Genomic DNA, 19853 nt, shown 5'->3' on the forward strand with positions numbered 1-19853 from the left:
ACTTCTAAACCAGAATGATGATGTGGTGGAATAATAACTAACATAAGTACAGGATATGTCCACTGTTGACCTCTTCAAGACACAGATTATCCTATTGGTGTAAGTCACTCTGTAGCAGCTCTGACCCCAAACACCTGAAACACAGTGACATAACAAGAGGTCAACAGATTGTATTCTCAGTTCTATCTAGAAATGCTAACAGTTCTCATATTATAAAATGAAACCAACACTGATATACATTGTATACAGTTTTACAGTGATGTATTAGGGATCTATTTAGTTTTTATTTTGGGGAGGATTGTGTGTTTTTTTACATTCAGCCCAGGATTTCCACATCCGGCTTCTTCACCTGCGGGATCATCTGAGAACAGCCACTCAGACAGCTGATGAAACTGAGGAGTAATTCTGTCTGTGATAAAGCCCTTTTGTTGGGAAAACCTCAGTCTGATTGGCTGGGCCTGGCTCCCCAGTGGGTGGGCCTATGCCCTCCCAAGCCCACCCATGGTTGTGACCCTGCCCAGTCATGTGAAATCCATAGATTAGGACCTAATGAATATACAGTATTTCATCTGACTGATTACCTTATATGAACTGTAACTCAGTAAAATGGTTGTGACCCTGCCCAGTCATGTGAAATCCATAGATTAGGACCTAATGAATATACAGTATTTCATCTGACTGATTACCTTATATGAACTGTAACTCAGTAAAATGGTTGTGACCCTGCCCAGTCATTTGAAATCCATAGATTAGGACCTAATGAATATACAGTATTTCATCTGACTGATTACCTTATATGAACTGTAACTCAGTAAAATGGTTGAAATTGTTGCACGTTGCGTTTATATTTTTGTTCAATATAATTGTAAATGTATTTATGTAAAACATAGGGACCACAATGAAAATAAGTCCCCAACTTTATTGTGCAATCCTTTAAAACAACAATCCTGTTTACTTAAAATAATATTGTTTATATATGTATTTCTTTAACTGACAAATAAAATCAATCAGTCAATCCAAACTGAGCAGCAGCCATTTGATGAACGGAAAGAGACATTTGTTACAAAACACCAAAAAGTTGAATGACATTCAGAGATTGTCAAGCCTTCAATACTGGGTAAGACTACAAGGTAGGGAGGGATGTATTCTCTGTTTGTCCAGATTTACATTCTCTATTTATTGTGGTGTTGAAAACACAAACCATGACATTGAAGTGTCCGAAGTCAGTATGCTTTGTTTATTGGTTGTGTGCTGCATTGGCAAAGAAACCTGTTGGTGGAAAATGTGTTGTATATATTTTGTATATGATGGCAGTGTAATAGAACAGGCAGGGTGAGCTTGTCTGTGGTGGTCGGGAACCCTCAACCTTCTGGCCCGTAGCCCTGCGTGACATCGATCAGGCCACAAAAGCAAGCTGAAGTGTCAAAGTCGGTATTCACGTTTATAAATGCAGGGTCACTACAGTTATTCTTATTTGTGGTCGTAAACATTACTTTGAGTTAATTCTATGAGGGCGAGGGTGTTCAATTTATTTTACAGTAAAAGGGGAGGGTCATGTGAAAATATTTTAAACTTTGAAGACCAGTCCTGTCCCGTCCCACAGTAAATTTCAATCTGTCCCTTATTAATAAATAAACACTCACAAACTGCAGGAGAGTGGAGATCCTCATGGCCTTTTACAGCACAGGAGTAACTGTCTACATAGTCATTGGAGACTGAGTATTTGTACTGGGGGGAGGTGCTCTCATCTAGATGTTGGCCGTTCTTGTACCAGATGTAGGTGGGGTTGTCAGTCAGAGTACAGGTGGTGCTACAGGTCAGTCTCTTCTGTCCCTCTGCAGCAAGAGTCACCTTCACATGCAGACCTGAAACAATATGTATAAAACCACATACACCTCTGTGTTAACAGGATGGTTAATTTATTTTCTCCTGTAATTCAATATGATTTACAGTTGTATCATACAGGGTAGTATTACCTGTGACAGACATAATTGTTCCTGGGAAACTATGACCCCATTCAAAGTTGTCTGCTTTAAAAGTGAAGCGATACCCAGCTGAGTCCTCCTCTCTCAGATCTGTGATTCTCAGGGTGAAGGGACCTCTGTATGTTCCAGTGTACTCCACACGACCTGCATACCCTGGGTCTCTGGTTAGGTCTTCAGGGGTCGACTTGTCACTTCTAAACCAGAATGATGATGTGGTGGAATAATAACCAACATAAGTACAGGATATGTCCACTGTTGACCCCTTCAAGACACAGATTCTCCTCTCTGTGTAAGTCACTCTGTTGCAGCTCTGACCCTGAACACCTGAAACTCAGTGACATAACAAGAGGTCAACAGATTGTATTCTCAGTTCTATCTAGAAATGCTAACAGTTCTCATATTATAAAATGAAACCAACACTGATATACATTGTATACAGTTTTACAGTGATGTATTAGGGATCTATTTAGTTTTTATTTTGGGGAGGATTGTGTGTTTTTTTACATTCAGCCCAGGATTTCCACATCCGGCTTCTTCACCTGCGGGATCATCTGAGAACAGCCACCCAGACAGCTGATGAAACTGAGGAGTAATTCTGTCTGTGATAAAGCCCTTTTGTTGGGAAAACCTCAGTCTGATTGGCTGTGCCTGGCTCCCCAGTGGGTGGGCCTATGCCCTCCCAAGCCCACCCATGGTTGTGACCCTGCCCAGTCATGTGAAATCCATAGATTAGGACCTAATGAATATACAGTATTTCATCTGCAGCAGCAGGAGCAGCAACAGAGGCAGCAGCAGCAGGAGCAGCAGCAGCAGCAGTGGATGAGGCTGCACTACTTGGAGAAATGGACTTGGGAGGAGATTCTAGACGGGAAAGGACCCTGGGCAGAGCCAGGAGAATATTGCCGCCCCAAGGCCGAGCTGGAGGCAGCAAAAGCAGAGAGGTGGCATTATGAGGAACTAGCACGGCAGAGCGGATGGAAGCCCGAGAGTCAGCCCCCAAAATTTCTTGGTGGGGGGGGCTAACAGGGAGTATGGCTATGTCAGGTAGGAGACCTGAGCAAACTCCCTGTGCTTACCGGGGGGCTAGAGAGACCGGGCAGGCACCGTGTTATGCAGTGGTGCGCACGGTGTCCCCAGTGCGGGTGCATAGCCCGGTGTGGTATATTCCAGCTCCGCGTATCGGCCGGGCTAGATTGAGTGTCGAGCCAAATGCCATGAAGCCGGCTCTACGCATCTGGCCGCCAGTGCGTCTCCTTGGGCCGGCTTACATGGCACCAACCTTGCGCATGGTGTCCCCGGTTCGCCTGCATAGCCCAGTGCGGGCTATTCCACCTCGCCGCACTGGCAGGGCGACCGGGACCATTCAACCGGGTAAGGTTGGGCAGGCTCGGTGATCAAGAGCTCCAGTGCGCCTGCGCGGCCCGGTCTATCCGTCACCACCTCCACGCACCAGCCCTCCGGTGGCAGCCCCCCGTACCAGGCTGTCTCTCCGGCCCATCCTTACAGGGGCTCCCTCCTCTCCAGCGCTGCCGGAGTCTCCCGCCTCTCCGGCGCTACCAGAGCCTTCCTCCTCTCCAGCGCCGCCTGAGCCACCCGTCTGCCCAGCGCCGCCAGTGCCGCACGTCTGCCCAGTGCCGCCCGTCTGCCCAGCGCCGCCAGTGCCGCCCGTCTGCCCAGCGGCGCCAGTGCCGCCCGTCTGCCCAGCGCCGCCAGTGCCGCCAGTCAGCCAGGGGCCGCCAGTGCCGCCAGTCAGCCAGGGGCCGCCAGTGCCGCCAGTCAGCCAGGGGCCGCCAGTGCCGCCAGTCAGCCAGGGGCCGCCAGTGCCGCCAGTCAGCCAGGGGCCGCCAGTGCCGCCAGTCAGCCAGGGGCCGCCAGTGCCGCCAGTCAGCCAGGGGCCACCAGTGCCGCCAGTCAGCCAGGGGCCGCCAGAGCCCCTCTGTCCCGAGCCGCCGCCCCTCTGTCCACAGCCGCCGCCCCTCTGTCCCGAGCCGCCGCCCCTCTGTCCACAGCCGCCGCCCCTGTGTCCCGAGCCGCCGCCCCTCTGTCCCGAGCCGCCGCCCCTCTGTCCAGAGCTGCCGCCCCTCTGTCCAGAGCTTCCGCCCCCCTGTCCCGAGCAGCCGCCCCGCTGTCCCGAGCAGCCGCCCCGCTGTCCCGAGCCGCCGCCCCTCTGTCCCGAGCCGCCGCCCCTCTGTCCCGAGCCGCCGCCCCTCTGTCCCGAGCCGCCGCCCCTCTGTCCCGAGCCGCCGCCCCTCTGTCCAGAGCTGCCACCCCTCTGTCCAGAGCTTCTGCCCCTCTGTCCCGAGCAGCCGCCCCTCTGTCCCGAGCAGCTGTCCCACCTCTGTCCCGAGCAGCTGTCCCACCTCTGTCCGGAGCAGCTGTCCCACCTCTGTCCCGAGCTGCCCCACCTCTGTCCCGAGCTGCCCCACCTCTGTCCCGAGCTGCCCCATCTCTGTCCCGAGCTGCCCCACCTCTGTCCCGAGCTGCCCCACCTCTGTCCCGAGCTGCCCCCCCTCTGTCCAGTGGGGTCATTGAGAAGGGTGGCCATGGTGAGAAAGCCACGGAGGCGGACAATAAGGCGGACTAAGACAATGATGAAGTGGGGTCCGCGTCCTGCGCCAGAGCCACCACCGCGGACAGACGCCCACCCAGACCCTCCCCTATAGGTCAAGGTTTTGCAGCCGGAGTCCGCACCTTTGGGAGGGGGGGGGGGGGGGTACTGTCACGTTCTGACCTTTATTTCCTTTTGTTTTGTCATTATTTAGTATGGTCAGGGCGTGAGTTGGGGTGGGCAGTCTATGTTTGTTTTTCTATGATTTGGGTATTTCTATGTTTCGGCCTAGTATGGTTCTCAATCAGAGGCAGGTGTCATTAGTTGTCTCTGATTGAGAATCATACTTAGGTAGCCTGGGTTTCACTGTGTGTTTGTGGGTGATTGTTCCTGTCTCTGTGTTTTGCACAAGATAGGGCTGTTTTGGGTTTTCACGTTTCTTGTTTTTGTTAGTTTGTTAATGTGAAGTGATTTATTAAAACATGAGTCAAAATAACCACGCTGCGCTTTGGTCCGCCTCTCGTTCAGATGAAGAAAACCATTACAGTAGGGAGGGATGTATTCTCTGTTTGTCCAGATTTACATTGTCTATGTATTGTGGTGTTGAAAACACAAACCATGACATTGAAGTGTCTGAAGTCAGTATGCTTTGTTTATTGGTTGTGTGCTGCATTGGCACAGAAACCTGTTGGTGGAAAATGTGTTGCATATATTTTGTATATGATGGCAGTGTAATAGAACAGGCAGGGTGAGCTTGTCTGTGGTGGTCGGGAACCCTCAACCTTCTGGCCCGTAGCCCTGCGTGGCATCGATCAGTCGGAATTCACGTTTATAAATGCAGGTTGCTACAGTTATTCTTATTTGTGGTCGTAAACATTATTTTATTTTACAGGAGAAGGGGAGGGTCATGTGAAAATATTTTAAACTTTGAAGACCAGTCCTGTCCCGTCCCCCAGTAAATTTCAATCTGCCCCTTAATAAATAAACACTCACAAACTGCAGGAGAGTGGAGATCCTCATGGCCTTTTACAGCACAGGAGTAACTGTCTTCATAGTTACTGGAGACTGGGTCTTTGTACTGGGGGGAGGTGCTCTCATCTAGATGTTGTCCGTTCTTGTACCAGATGTAGGTGGGGTTGTCAGTCAGAGTACAGGTGGTGCTACAGGTCAGTGTATTCTGTCCCTCTGCAGCAGGAGTCACCTTCACCTGCAGACCTGAAACAATATGCATAAAACCACATACACCTCTGTGTTAACAGGATGGTTCATATATTTTCTCCTGTAATTCATTATGATTTACAGTTGTAGTATTACCTGTGACAGACAGAGTTGTTCCTGGGAAACTATGACCCCAGTCAAGGTTGTCTGCTTTAAAAGTGAAGCGATACCCAGCTGAGTCCTCCTCTCTCAGATCTGTGATTCTCAGGGTGAAGGGACCTCTGTATGTTCCAGTGTACTCCACACGACCTGCATACCCTGGGTTTGTGGTTAGGTCTTCAGGGGTCGACTTATCACTTCTAAACCAGAATGATGATGTGGTGGAATAATAACCAACATAAGTACAGGATATGTCCACTGTTGACTCCTTCAAGACACAGATTCTCCTCTTGGTGTAAGTCACTCTGTTGCAGCTCTGACCCTGAACACCTGAAACACAGTGACATAACAAGAGGTCAACTAGATTGTATTCTCAGTTCTATCTAGAAATGCTAACAGATCTCATATTACAAAATGAAACCAACACTGATATACATTGTATACAGTTTTACAGCCACCCAGAGAGCTGATGAAACTGAGGAGTAATTCTGTCTGTGATAAAGCCCTTTTGTTGGGAAAACCTCAGTCTGATTGGCTGGGCCTGGCTCCCCAGTGGGTGGTCCTATGCCCTCCCAAGCCCACCTATGGTTGTGACCCTGCCCAGTCATGTGAAATCCATAGATTAGGACCTAATGAATATACAGTATTTCATCTGACTGATTACCTTATGTAACAGTATAACTTTAGACCGTCCCCTCGCCCATACCCGGGCGCGAACCAGAGACCCTCTGCCCACATCAACAACAGTCACCCACGAAGCATCGTTACCCATGGCTCCACAAAAGTCACGGCCCTTGCAGAGCAAGGGGAACTACTACTTCAAGGTCTCAGAGAAAGTGATGTCACCGATTGGAACGCTAGTTAGCGTGCACCGCTAACTAAGCTAGCCGTTTCACATCCGTTACACTTATATGAACTGTAACTCAGTAAAATGGTTGAAATTGTTGCACGTTGCGTTTATATTTTTGTTCAGTATAATTGTAAATGTATTTATGTAAAACATAGGGACCACAATGAAAATAAGTCACCAACTTTATTGTCCAATCCTGTTCACTTAAAATAATATTGTTTATATACAGTGGGGAGAACAAGTATTTGATACACTGCCGATTTTGCAGGTTTTCCTACTTACAAAGCATGTAGAGGTCTGTAATTTTTATCATAGGTACACTTCAACTGTGAGAGACGGAATCTAAAACAAATATTAAGAAAATCACATTGTGTGATTTTTAAGTAATTAATTTGCATTTTATTGCATGACATAAGTATTTGATACATCAGAAAAGCAGAACCTAATATTTGGTACAGAAACCTTTGTTTGCAATTACAGAGATCATATGTTTCCTATAGTTCTTGACCAGGTTTGCACACACGGCAGCAGGGATTTTGGCCCACTCCTCCATACAGACCTTCTCCAGATCCTTCAGGTTTTGGGACTGTCGCTGGGCAATACGGATTTTCAGCTCCCTCCAAAGATTTTCTATTGGGTTCACGTCTGGAGACTGGCTAGGCCACTCCAGGACCTTGAGATGCTTCTTACGGAGCCACTCCTTAGTTGCCCTGGCTGTGTGTTTCGGGTCGTTGTCATGCTGGAAGACCCAGCCACAACTCATCTTCAATACTCTTACTGAGGGAAGGAGGTTGTTGGCCAAGATCTCGTGATACATGGCCCCATCCATCCTCCCCTCAATACGGTGCAGTCATCCTGTCCCCTTTGCAGAAAAGCATCCCCAAAGAATGATGTTTACACCTCCATGCTTCACGGTTGGGATGGTGTTCTTGGGGTTGTACTCATCCTTCTTCTTCCTCCAAACACGGCGAGTGGAGTTTAGACCAAAAAGCTCTATTTTTGTCTCATCAGACCACATGACCTTCACCCATTCATCCTCTGGATCATCCATATGGTCATTGGCAAACTTCAGACGGGCCTGGACATGCGCTGGCTTGAGCAGGAGGACCATGCGTGCGCTGCAGGATTTTAATCCATGACGGTGTAGTGTGTTACTAATGGTTTTCTTTGAGACTGTGGTCCCAGCTCTCTTCAGGTCATTAACCAGGTCCTGCCCTGTAGTTCTGGGCTGATCCCTCACCTTCCTCATGATCATTGATGCCCCACAAGGTGAGATCTTGCATGGAGCCCCAGACCGAGGGTGATTGACTGTCATCTTGAACTTCTTCCATTTTCTAATAATTGCGGCAGCAGCTTTGCCTTCTCACCAAGCTGCTTACCTATTGTCCTGTAGCCTATCCCAGCCTTGTGCTGTTCTACAACTTTATCCCTGATGTCCTTACACAGCTCTCTGGTCTTGGCCAATGTGGAGAGGTTGGAGTCTTTTTGATTGAGTGTGTGGACAGGTGTCTTTTATACAGGTAACGAGTTCAAACAGGTGCAGTTAATACAGGTAATGAGTGGAGAACAGGAGGGCTTCCTAAAGAAAAACTAACAGGTCTGTGAGAGCCGGAATTCTTACTGGTTGGTAGGTGATCAAATACTTATGTCATGCAATAAAATGCTAATTAATTACTTAAAAATCATACAAAGTGATTTTCTGGATTTTTGTTTTAGATTCTGTCTCTCACAGTTGAAGTGTACCTATGATAAAAATTACAGACCTCTACATGCTTTGTAAGTAGGACAACCTGCAAAATCGACAGTGTATCAAATACTTGTTCTCCCCACTGTATGCATTCTTTTAACTGACAAATAAAATCAATCAGTCAATCCAAACTGAGCAGCAGCCATTTGATGAACGGAAAGAGACATTTGTTACAAAACACCAAAAAGTTGAATGACATTCAGAGATTGTCAAGCCTTCAATACTGGGTCAGACTACAAGGTAGGGAGGGATGTATTCTCTGTTTGTCCAGATTTACATTGTCTATGTATTGTGGTGTTGAAAACACAAACCATGACATTGAAGTGTCTGAAGTCAGTATGCTTTGTTTATTGGTTGTGTGCTGCATTGGCAAAGAAACCTGTTGGTGGAAAATGTGTTGCATATATTTTGTATATGATGGCAGTGTAATAGAACAGGCAGGGTGAGCTTGTCTCAGGCCAGGCAGCAGGCTGTTAGCCAGCCTGCCAGCATAGTGGAGTCTGCCACTAGCACAGTCAGTGTAGTCAGCTCAGCTATCACCATTGAGACCGTGTCTGTGCCTCGACCTAGGTTGGGCAAAACTAAACATGGCGGTGTTCGCCTTAGCAATCTCACTAGGATAAAGACCACCTCCATTCCTGTCATTATTGAAAGAGATCATGATACCTCACATCTCAAAATAGGGCTACTTAATGTTAGATCCCTTACTTCAAAGGCAATTATAGTCAATGAACTAATCACTGATCATAATCTTGATGTGATTGGCCTGACTGAAACATGGCTTAAGCCTGATGAATTTACTGTGTTAAATGAGGCCTCACCTCCTGGCTACACTAGTGACCATATCCCCCGTGCATCCCGCAAAGGCGGAGGTGTTGCTAACATTTACGATAGCAAATTTCAATTTACAAAAAAAAAAATGACGTTTTCGTCTTTTGAGCTTCTAGTCATGAAATCTATGCAGCCTACTCAATCACTTTTTATAGCTACTGTTTACAGGCCTCCTGGGCCATATACAGCGTTCCTCACTGAGTTCCCTGAATTCCTATCGGACCTTGTAGTCATAGCGGATAATATTCTAATCTTTGGTGACTTTAATATTCACATGGAAAAGTCCACAGACCCACTCCAAAAGGCTTTCGGAGCCATCATCGACTCAGTGGGTTTTGTCCAACATGTCTCTGGACCCACTCACTGTCACAGTCATACGCTGGACCTAGTTTTGTCCCATGGAATAAATGTTGTGGATCTTAATGTTTTTCCTCATAATCCTGGACTATCGGACCACCATTTTATTACGTTTGCAATTGCAACAAATAATCTGCTCAGACCCCAACCAAGGATCATCAAAAGTCGTGCTATAAATTCACAGACAACACAAAGATTCCTTGATGTCCTTCCAGACTCCTTCTGACTACCCAAGGACGCCAGAGGACAAAAATCAGTTAACCACCTAACTGAGGAACTCAACTTAACCTTGCGCAATACCCTAGATGCAGTTGCACCCCTAAAAACTAAAAACATTTCTCATAAGAAACTAGCTCCCTGGTACACAGAAAATACCCGAGCTCTGAAGCAAGCTTCCAGAAAATTGGAACGGAAATGGCGCCACACCAAACTGGAAGTCTTCCGACTAGCTTGGAAAGACAGTACTGTGCAGTACCGAAGAGCCCTTACTGCTGCTCGATCATCCTATTTTTCTAACTTAATTGAGGAAAATAAGAACAATCCGAAATTCCTTTTTGATACTGTCGCAAAGCTAACTAAAAAGCAGCATTCCCCAAGAGAGGATGACTTTCACTTTAGCAGTGATAAATTCATGAACTTCTTTGAGGAAAAGATTATGATTATTAGAAAGCAAATTACGGACTCTTCCTTAAATCTGCGTATTCCTTCAAAGCTCAGTTGTCCTGAGTCTGCACAACTCTGCCAGGACCTAGGATCAAGAGAGACACTCAAGTGTTTTAGTACTATATCTCTTGACACAATGATGAAAATAATCATGGCCTCTAAACCTTCAAGCTGCATACTGGACCCTATTCCAACTAAACTACTGAAAGAGCTGCTTCCTGTGCTTGGCCCTACTATGTTGAACATAATAAACGGCTCTCTATCCACCGGATGTGTACCAAACTCACTAAAAGTGGCAGTAATAAAGCCTCTCTTGAAAAAGCCAAACCTTGACCCAGAAAATATAAAAAACTATCGGCCTATATCGAATCTTCCATTCCTCTCAAAAATTTTAGAAAAGGCTGTTGCGCAACAACTCACTGCCTTCCTGAAGACAAACAATGTATACGAAATGCTTCAGTCTGGTTTTAGACCCCATCATAGCACTGAGACGGCACTTGTGAAGGTGGTAAATGACATTTTAATGGCATCGGACCGAGGCTCTGCATCTGTCCTCGTGCTCCTAGACCTTAGTGCTGCTTTTGATACCATCGATCACCACATTCTTTTGGAAAGATTGGAAACCCAAATTGGTCTACACGGACAAGTTCTGGCCTGGTTTAGATCTTATCTGTCGGAAAGATATCAGTTTGTCTCTGTGAATGGTCTGTCCTCTGACAAATCAACTGTAAATTTCGGTGTTCCTCAAGGTTCCGTTTTAGGACCACTATTGTTTTCACTATATATTTTACCTCTTGGGGATGTTATTCGAAAACATAATGTTAACTTTCACTGCTATGCAGATGACACACAGCTGTACATTTCAATTAAACATGGTGAAGCCCCAAAATTGCCCTTGCTAGAAGAATGTGTTTCAGACATAAGGAAGTGGATGGCTGCAAACTTTCTACTTTTAAACTCGGACAAAACAGAGATGCTTGTTCTAGGTCCCAAGAAACAAAGAGATCTTCTGTTGAATCTGACAATTAATCTTAATGGTTGTACAGTCGTCTCAAATAAAACTGTGAAGGACCTCGGCGTTACTCTGGACCCTGATCTCTCTTTTGAAGAACATATCAAGACCATTTCAAGGACAGCTTTTTTCCATCTACGTAACATTGCAAAAATCAGGAACTTTCTGTCCAAAAATGATGCAGAAAAATTAATCCATGCTTTTGTCACTTCCAGGTTAGACTACTGCAATGCTCTACTTTCCGGCTACCCGGATAAAGCACTAAATAAACTTCAGTTAGTGCTAAATACGGCTGCTAGAATCCTGACTAGAACCAAAAAAATTTGATCATATTACTCCAGTGCTAGCCTCTCTACACTGGCTTCCTGTCAAAGCAAGGGCTGATTTCAAGGTTTTACTGCTAACCTACAAAGCATTACATGGGCTTGCTCCTATCTATCTCTCTGATTTGGTCCTGCCGTACATACCTACACGTACGCTACGGTCACAAGACGCAGGCCTCCTAATTGTCCCTAGAATTTTTAAGCAAACAGCTGGAGGCAGGGCTTTCTCCTATAGAGCTCCATTTTTATGGAACGGTCTGCCTACCCATGTCAGAGACGCAAACTCGGTCTCAACCTTTAAGTCTCTACTGAAGACTCATCTCTTCAGTGGGTCATATGATTGAGTGTAGTCTGGCCCAGGAGTGGGAGGGTGAACGGAAAGGCTCTGGAGCAACGAACCACCCTTGCTGTCTCTGCCTGGCCGGTTCCCCTCTTTCCACTGGGATTCTCTGCCTCTAACCCTATTACAGGGGCTGAGTCACTGGCTTTACTGGGGCTCTCTCATGCCGTCCCTGGAGGAGGTGCGTCACCTGAGTGGGTTGAGTCACTGATGTGGTCATCCTGTCTGGGTTGGCGCCCCCCCCCCCCCCCCTTAAGTTGTGCCGTGGCGGAGGTCTTTGTGGGCTATACTCAGCCTTGTCTCAGGATGGTAAGTTGGTGGTTGAAGATATCCCTCTAGTGGTGTGGGGGCTGTGCTTTGGCAAAGTGGGTGGGGTTATATCCTTCCTGTTTGGCCCTGTCCGGGGGTGTCCTCGGAGTGGGCCACAGTGTCTCCTGACCCCTCCTGTCTCAGCCTCCAGTATTTATGCTGCAGTAGTTTATGTGTCGGGGGGCTAGGGTCAGTTTGTTATATCTGGAGTACTTCTCCTGTCCTATTCGGTGTCCTGTGTGAATCTAAGTGTGCGTTCTCTAATTCTCTCCTTCTCTCTTTCTCTCTCTCGGAGGACCTGAGCCCTAGGACCATGCCCCAGGACTACCTGACATGATGACTCCTTGCTGTCCCCAGTCCACCTGGCTGTGCTGCTGCTCCAGTTTCAACTGTTCTGCCTTATTATTATTCGACCATGCTGATCATTTATGAACATTTGAACATCTTGGCCATGTTCTGTTATAATCTCCACCCGGCACAGCCAGAAGAGGACTGGCCATCCCACATATGCTCTCTCTAATTCTCTCTTTCTTTCTCTCTCTCGGAGGACCTGAGCCCTAGGACCATGCCCCAGGAATACCTGACATGATGACTCCTTGCTGTCCCCAGTCCACCTGACTGTGCTGCTGCTCCAGTTTCAACTATTCTGCCTTATTATTATTCGACCATGCTGGTCATTTATGAACATTTGAACATCTTGACCATGTTTTGTTATAATCTCCACCCGGCACAGCCAGAAGAGGACTGGCCACCCCACATAGCCTGGTTCCTCTCTAGGTTTCTTCCTAGGTTTTGGCCTTTCTAGGGAGTTTTTCCTAGCCACCGTGCTTCTTCACCTGCATTGCTTGCTGTTTGGGGTTTTAGGCTGGGTTTCTGTACAGCACTTTGAGATATCAGCTGATGTACGAAGGGCTATATAAAATAAATTTGATTGATTGATTGGTCTGTGGTGGTCAGGAACCCTCAACCTTCTGGCCCGTAGCCCTGCGTGGCATCGATCAGGCCACAAAAGCAGGCTGAAGTGGCAAAGTCGGTATCACGTTTATAAGTGCAGGTCGCTACAGTTATTCTTATTTGTGGTCGTAAACATTATTTTGAGTTAATTCTGTGAGGGGGAGGGTGTTCCATTTATTTTACAGTACAAGGGGAGGGTCATGTGAAAATATTTTAAACTTTGAAGACCAGTCCTGTCCCGTCCCCCAGTAAATTTCAATCTGTCCCTTATTAAATAAACACTCACAAACTGCAGGAGAGTGGAGATCCTCATGGCCTTTTACAGCACAGGAGTAACTGTCTTCATAGTTACTGGAGACTGGGTCTTTGTACTGGGGGGAGGTGCTCTCATCTAGATGTTGTCCGTTCTTGTACCAGATGTAGGTGGGGTTGTCAGTCAGAGTACAGGTGGTGATACAGGTCAGTGTCTTCTGTCCCACTGCAGCAGGAGTCACCTTCACCTGCAGACCTGAAACAATATGTATAAAACCACATACACCTCTGTGTTAACAGGATGGTTAATATATTTCCTCCTGTAATTCATTATGATATACAGTTGTATCATACAGTGTAGTATATTACCTGTGACAAACAGAGTTGTTCCTGGGAAACTATGACCCCAGTCAAAGTTGTTTGTTTTAAAAGTGAAGCGATACTCAGCTGAGTCGTCCTCTCTCAGATTTGAGATTCTCAGGGTGAAGGGAACTCCGTATGTTCCAGTGTACTCCACTCGACTTGCATACCCTGGGTCTCTGGTTAGGTCTTCAGGGGTCGACTTATCACTTCTAAACCAGAATGATGATGTGGTGGAATAATAACCAACATAAGTACAGGATATGTCCACTGTTGACCCCTTCAAGACACAGATTCTCCTCTTGGTGTAAGTCACTCTGTAGCAGCTCTGACCCTGAACACCTGAAACACAGTGACATAACAAGAGGTCAATTGGATTGTGTTCTCAGTTCTTTCTAGAGATGCTCAAAGTTCTCAAGTTCTCATAGTGAAACCAACACACAGTATAATGTATTAAATGAACACTCACACACTGCAGGAGAGTGGAGGTCCTCATGGCCTTTTACAGCACAGGAATAACTGGCATCATAGTTCCTGGAGACTGAGTATTTGTACTGGGGGGAGGTGCTCTCATCTAGATGTTGTCCGTTCTTGTACCAGATGTAGGTGGGGTTGTCAGTCAGAGTACAGGTGGTGCTACAGGTCAGTGTCTTATCCTGATGTCCACCATTCACCTTCACCTGAAGACCTGGAGAAAAAACAATATCACTGTAAATCCCTTTATCACTGACTTATCACTCTAATACAAAGATGGAGGAAATCCTATGTTATACAGACATAAACACAAACCAAGACAATTTTCCTGAACTAAATGGAATTCAACAGTTTAACTATATTGAATGTAACTGTACCTGTAACAGAAAGAGTGACTCCAGGACTTCCAGAATATTTCCCTCCTTCCTGATCTGTTAATAATCTGAACTTGTACGTAGCTGAGTCTCTCTCTCTCAGGTCTGTGATTTTCAGGGTACAGTCTTTCTTCTTATCTCCGTGATACTCCAGACGATCTGCATACTCTGGGTCCTGACCTAGATCTTCAGGTTCTATACCAGCCTCCATTTTAGTGAACCAGAAGGTTGTTGTGACTTTACCTCTGGGATATGTGTAAGAGCAGAACAGATCCACTGATGACCCCTTCAAGGTACAGATACTCTGAGTGGTGTATGTAACACTCCAGCCATCCTGACCCAGTACCACTGAAACACAGTTAGACATCACAATGGTATCAGAATTAGGACAAGGTATTTGGCTCACACTGAAGGTAGGGTTTGTCCACACTTTGTTGCCATATTGGAAACCACAGATAATCATCACTCAGTGAGGTGTAAAACATAACTATTTAAAGTGAAGTGGAGATGCCTAACAGAACACAAGCAAATGTAATACACATGTCTGTAGATTGACAAACATATAAATTATGAATAATAACATACCTGTCACAGACCAGAGAAAGACCACCAACACACTTCCTGCTGTTCTCAAGGCCATTGTTGCATCTCCCACCCTGCAGTCTTAGAAACATAAACAACAACTCACTCTATAGCTGGTGAATAACTCCACCTGATACATTGAAGTATAAATTGTAAATGGGGTACAGGGTCTCATTACTGAAAATGAACCAGGCTCATATTGTGTTGTGTTATGAATTGTGCTAAATGGTTGTCTATGTGAATACTGTCTGTCTGTAAGTCTACTGCACTATGTATGTAATGTGTGTGATGTGTTGCATGTCTGTCTACGTCTGTCTACTTAAACTGACATGATGCAAAAAATAAATTCCTAATATATACAGTAGTCATCATCATCATTGTAAACAACAACAACAACAACAATCACTTATTGAACAGATCTGTAGAACTGTAAACACATATTTCTACATTGATTTTTGTGAAGCTGTTTTATTCTCAGAACTCCAAATATAGGAGGATAAATGTTCCATCCTTTACGGTCCGTCAAGCTGTACAGCAGCCTAAAGACTGACCACCAGGTTCAATGACAGCACCTATCCTCAAGCTGTGAGGCTAAACAGCCAGTGACTTTCACTCTCTCTCTCACTCTCTCTTACTCTCTTTCTCTCCCTCTCACACACACACACACACACACACACACACACACACACTCACACACACACACACACACACACACACACACACACACACACACACACACACACACACACACACACACACAAATGATACATTACCCTCAAGTATTTGACTTATGACTAAAAACAAATAACCAAAAACTATATTTCAAGATATTGTCAAGAGTAGTTCCAGAGTGAAGTGAAGAGGAGAGGACTTGTACAGTGAGTCAACTGTCTGGTAGTGAGTGAAAACAAGTGTTGAAACCTTATAAAAGCAGTCAGAACACAAGTAGTGGATGCAGAACTGTCCTTCCTGTTTATTAAAGACATTAACATCCACGACAACCAGACCAACACGCCAGAAAAGGGCTGTTACTGGAATAGAACAGAAATGGTGTAAAAGACAAGTCTGGGCATATATATATATATATTTTTTTTAAATATCAATTTTCACTGTGGTCTTTTATACTACATACAGAACCATGTAAACAATGTGTTGACTAAACTATTTATAACATTAACATTTTAATGACCTACCTTGCCCTTCTGAGTTCTGTATATACAGGTCAAAGTTCCATGATGTTATTCAATTAGAACCCATTCAATTTACACACCCATGACCATCACTCCTCATCATCTGCATCAAAGTGGTACTGAAGGTTCCAGTGTTCTAGACTAGAGCTCCACCTACTGGCATCTCAACATTACTGCACCCTCCAGTCCTCATGATGTCCTCATTCATTTGGGAAGTAATGGGAATAAAATTAATGTGTTCCTGTCATTCCAGACATTATAATGAGCCCATCCTCCTGTATACCAGCCTCATCTGTTGTACAGTACTAGTAGAAGCTGTATCTAGGAGAGGCATGATTGAACATCACCACAGCCTGCTGTACTGACTGTGTGGTCTATTGTAGTCTGCTTCCCATAAATATTGCCATTTAGTTATCAAAAGCAATGTACAGTCTGTGTGCATATATTTTACCTATGGGGGGTCCAGGGAACCAAACCCATAACGTTGCAGGATGTTCTACCAACTGAGTTACAGAGGAACATGTTCTGTATAGTCTAATGTGTATATACAGATTTCTGATATGATTCAGGAGGACTGTGAGAGGACAGACAGGAAAGGAGAACAGGGAAGTGACACTGAGTGTGTGCATCTAAACCAACAAAACCACAACCCACCATCACTGTGTCCCATGTTAATACTACTTCTACACACAACCCACCATCACTGTGTCTCATGTTAATACTACTCCTAAACACAACCCACCATCACTGTGTCTCATGTTAATACTACTCCTAAACACAACCCACCATCACTGTGTCTCATGTTAATACTACTCCTAAACACAACCCACCATCACTGTGTCTCATGTTAATACTACTCCTAAACACAACCCACCATCACTGTGTCTCATGTTAATACTACTCCTAAACACAACCCACCATCACTGTGTCTCATGTTAATACTACTCCTAAACACAACCCACCATCACTCTGTCTCATGTTAATACTACTCCTAAACACAACCCACCATCACTGTGTCTCATGTTAATACTAATCCTAAACACAACCCACCATCACTGTGTCTCATGTTAATACTACTCCTAAACACAACCCACCATCACTGTGTCTCATGTTAATACTACTCCTAAACACAACCCACCATCACTGTCTCTCATATTAATACTACTCCTAAACACAACCCACCATCACTGTGTCTCATGTTAGTACTACTCCTAAACTAAACACAACCCACCATCACTGTCTCTCATATTAATACTACTCCTAAACACAACCCACCATCACTGTGTCTCATGTTAATACTACTCCTAAACACAACCCACCATCACTGTGTCTCATGTTAATACTACTCCTAAACACAACCCACCATCACTGTCTCTCATATTAATACTACTCCTAAACACAATCCACCATCACTGTGTCTCATGTTAATACTACTCCTAAACACAACCCACCATCACTGTCTCATGTTAATACTACTCCTAAACACAACCCACCATCACTGTGTCTCATGTTAATACTACTCCTAAACACAACCCACCATCACTGTGTCTCATGTTAATACTACTCCTAAACACAACCCACCATCACTGTCTCTCATGTTAATATTACTCCTAAAGATCTTACGAAGCATACACCTAATCACTGTTACTCTCAGTCTTACTTTAGGTCATTTTCAAACAAGTCTCCACAACAATCTCTTGCTTTGAGAGTCCTTAAGATACCATGCTAAAGTATATATGTGTAACCCCATGTACAATACTGTATCAGATTAATATACACAGAAATACATCTACAGAGTATACTGTAAATAACAGAAAAACAAAACATATATTACAATAGCATCGCCATGCACATAACAGGATACAGAAGTTCATGGATACAAACAAATGATAAAATAAACATATTTTAAGATATAGTCAAGTATACTTACAGAGTGAAGGGGAAATGTGTTGCAAGTTAGCTTACTGGAAGTCTATATAAATAGACACTGAGTGTGAGGTTGGAGGTTTGAAGTCTGTGGCTGACACAACTTTGAAGCAGTCAGGGACAATAGAGTTGAGTAGAGGGCGTTCTTGCTTCAAAGCCTGTTTTAGCATGGCTAAGCCATTGAATACACCATTTCAGTTGGTATAAAGACTGTTATCAAACTTATGGAAGTTGAAGATATGAACAACTTTAATATGGAAATAGCCCTCAATGGTGCTGCTCATTCTGTCACAGAAGACATCATGACAAAGATGTCAAGATGTACCTTCTATCCAACTCTATGTCAGGGAACAAGAAGCTTATGCAGAGAGGGCTTCCTTCAGCAGTCACTCAGACAGTGTTCGAGAGCATCAAAACTGATGTATCATGGGTAAATTGTGACTGACTGAATGATCTATAAATAATATTGAGTAGTTATTCATCATGCAAGGTGATTTGTAGATCTCGACTTGCCTATAAAGTTGGCTACAATGTCGAACACTCCCACATTTACAAAAATCCCATTCAAATCACGAGACTGATATTAAGATTTTACATATTAACAATCTCACATCATGTTCAAATCATCTGGAAGTGACTTTGTTGAGCTTCACAACACATTTTTTAAAACTTTTGATTGATTTTGAAATTATGTGCGAGAAATGCCTCTTATCAGTCACATGACGAATGGGATTTGTGACACGAATGCTAAAACGTTAGCAAGTGGAAACAGTGTCAGGGGAAACTAAACCAAAGCAGGGACTGATGTCACACCATGTTCATAGACTGCTAAAAGGGAAGGGAAACCAATGTGTCATTTTGTAATTTGGTTGAACCTCCGAGATATTATAACAATATATTAGTAAGAGAATAGAGGTGTAAGGACTAGCTTTGATTTGGAGCCATAGCTCTTCAGTCCATGTTCTGTAGTGGTTCTCTTCAGTCCATGTTCTGTGATAGTTCTCTTCGGTCCATGTTCTGTGGTGGTTTTCTTCAGTCCATGTTCTGTGGTGGTTCTCTTCAGTCCAGGTTCTGTGGTGGTTCTCTTCAGTCCAGGTTCTGTGGTGGTTATCTTGTGTCCAGGTTCTGTGATGGTTCTCTTTAGTCCATGTTCTGTGGTGGTTTTCTTCAGTCCATGTTCTGTGGTGGTTCTCTTCAGTCCAGGTTCTGTGGTGGTTCTCTTCAGTCCAGGTTCTGTGATGGTTCTATCAGCCCAGGTTCTGTGGGTGGTCCCCTGGATGGTCTGATACACAGAGGGCTGAGTGTCTCTCTGAAGAGCTGTGAATGTGTCACTGGGCGAGTCCCTCACACTCTGAGAGAGAGACAGCGACACAGGAAACACAGCATGAGCACTTTACACACTGCTCTATAGCATTCTCGCTCACTTCTACTTTCTGTGTTCATCTCTCTCACTCACCCA

At 44.9% G+C, this 19853-nt stretch overlaps 2 protein-coding genes across 2 annotated transcripts; both read right to left on the reverse strand.

The window, feature by feature from the left end:
- Positions 1 to 1914: 1914 nt before the first annotated feature.
- LOC149978744 (uncharacterized) lies at positions 1915 to 6622 on the reverse strand. Its single transcript, XM_090194314.1, has 4 exons — positions 6619 to 6622; positions 5848 to 6180; positions 5527 to 5778; positions 1915 to 2309 (listed from the first exon to the last, which is right to left on the reverse strand). The coding sequence occupies exons 1-4, from the start codon at positions 6620 to 6622 to the stop codon at positions 1915 to 1917; spliced, it is 984 nt and encodes a 327-aa protein (XP_090050440.1).
- A 6623-nt stretch (positions 6623 to 13245) lies between these two features.
- Positions 13246 to 15353, reverse strand: LOC149978745 (uncharacterized). Its single transcript, XM_090194315.1, has 6 exons — positions 15282 to 15353; positions 14700 to 15044; positions 14291 to 14536; positions 13858 to 14190; positions 13523 to 13744; positions 13246 to 13298 (listed from the first exon to the last, which is right to left on the reverse strand). The coding sequence occupies exons 1-6, from the start codon at positions 15334 to 15336 to the stop codon at positions 13246 to 13248; spliced, it is 1254 nt and encodes a 417-aa protein (XP_090050441.1). The 5' UTR covers positions 15337 to 15353.
- Positions 15354 to 19853: the final 4500 nt, after the last annotated feature.

The sequence above is a fragment of the Oncorhynchus mykiss genome, chromosome 13 (genome assembly GCF_057628025.1).
Source record: "Oncorhynchus mykiss isolate SJ-2025 chromosome 13, ASM5762802v1, whole genome shotgun sequence".
NCBI classification, from domain to species: Eukaryota; Metazoa; Chordata; class Actinopteri; order Salmoniformes; family Salmonidae; genus Oncorhynchus; species Oncorhynchus mykiss.

Excerpts from the sequence above, each read along its gene's own strand:
- LOC149978744 (XM_090194314.1), bottom strand. Across the intron at positions 5,779-5,847 it reads AACAACTCTGTCTGTCACAG|GTGTATGTGGTTTTATGCAT; the intron begins GTAATACTACAA and ends GTTAACACAGAG. Across the intron at positions 2,310-5,526 it reads TCTCCACTCTCCTGCAGTTT|GTGTTCAGGGTCAGAGCTGC; the intron begins GTGAGTGTTTAT and ends ACTGAGTTTCAG.
- LOC149978745 (XM_090194315.1), bottom strand. The coding sequence starts at position 15,336 with ATGGCCTTGAGAACAGCAGGAAGTGTGTTGGTGGTCTTTCTCTGGTCT. Across the intron at positions 14,537-14,699 it reads AGTCACTCTTTCTGTTACAG|GTCTTCAGGTGAAGGTGAAT; the intron begins GTACAGTTACAT and ends TTTTTTCTCCAG. Across the intron at positions 13,745-13,857 it reads AACAACTCTGTTTGTCACAG|GTCTGCAGGTGAAGGTGACT; the intron begins GTAATATACTAC and ends ATATTGTTTCAG.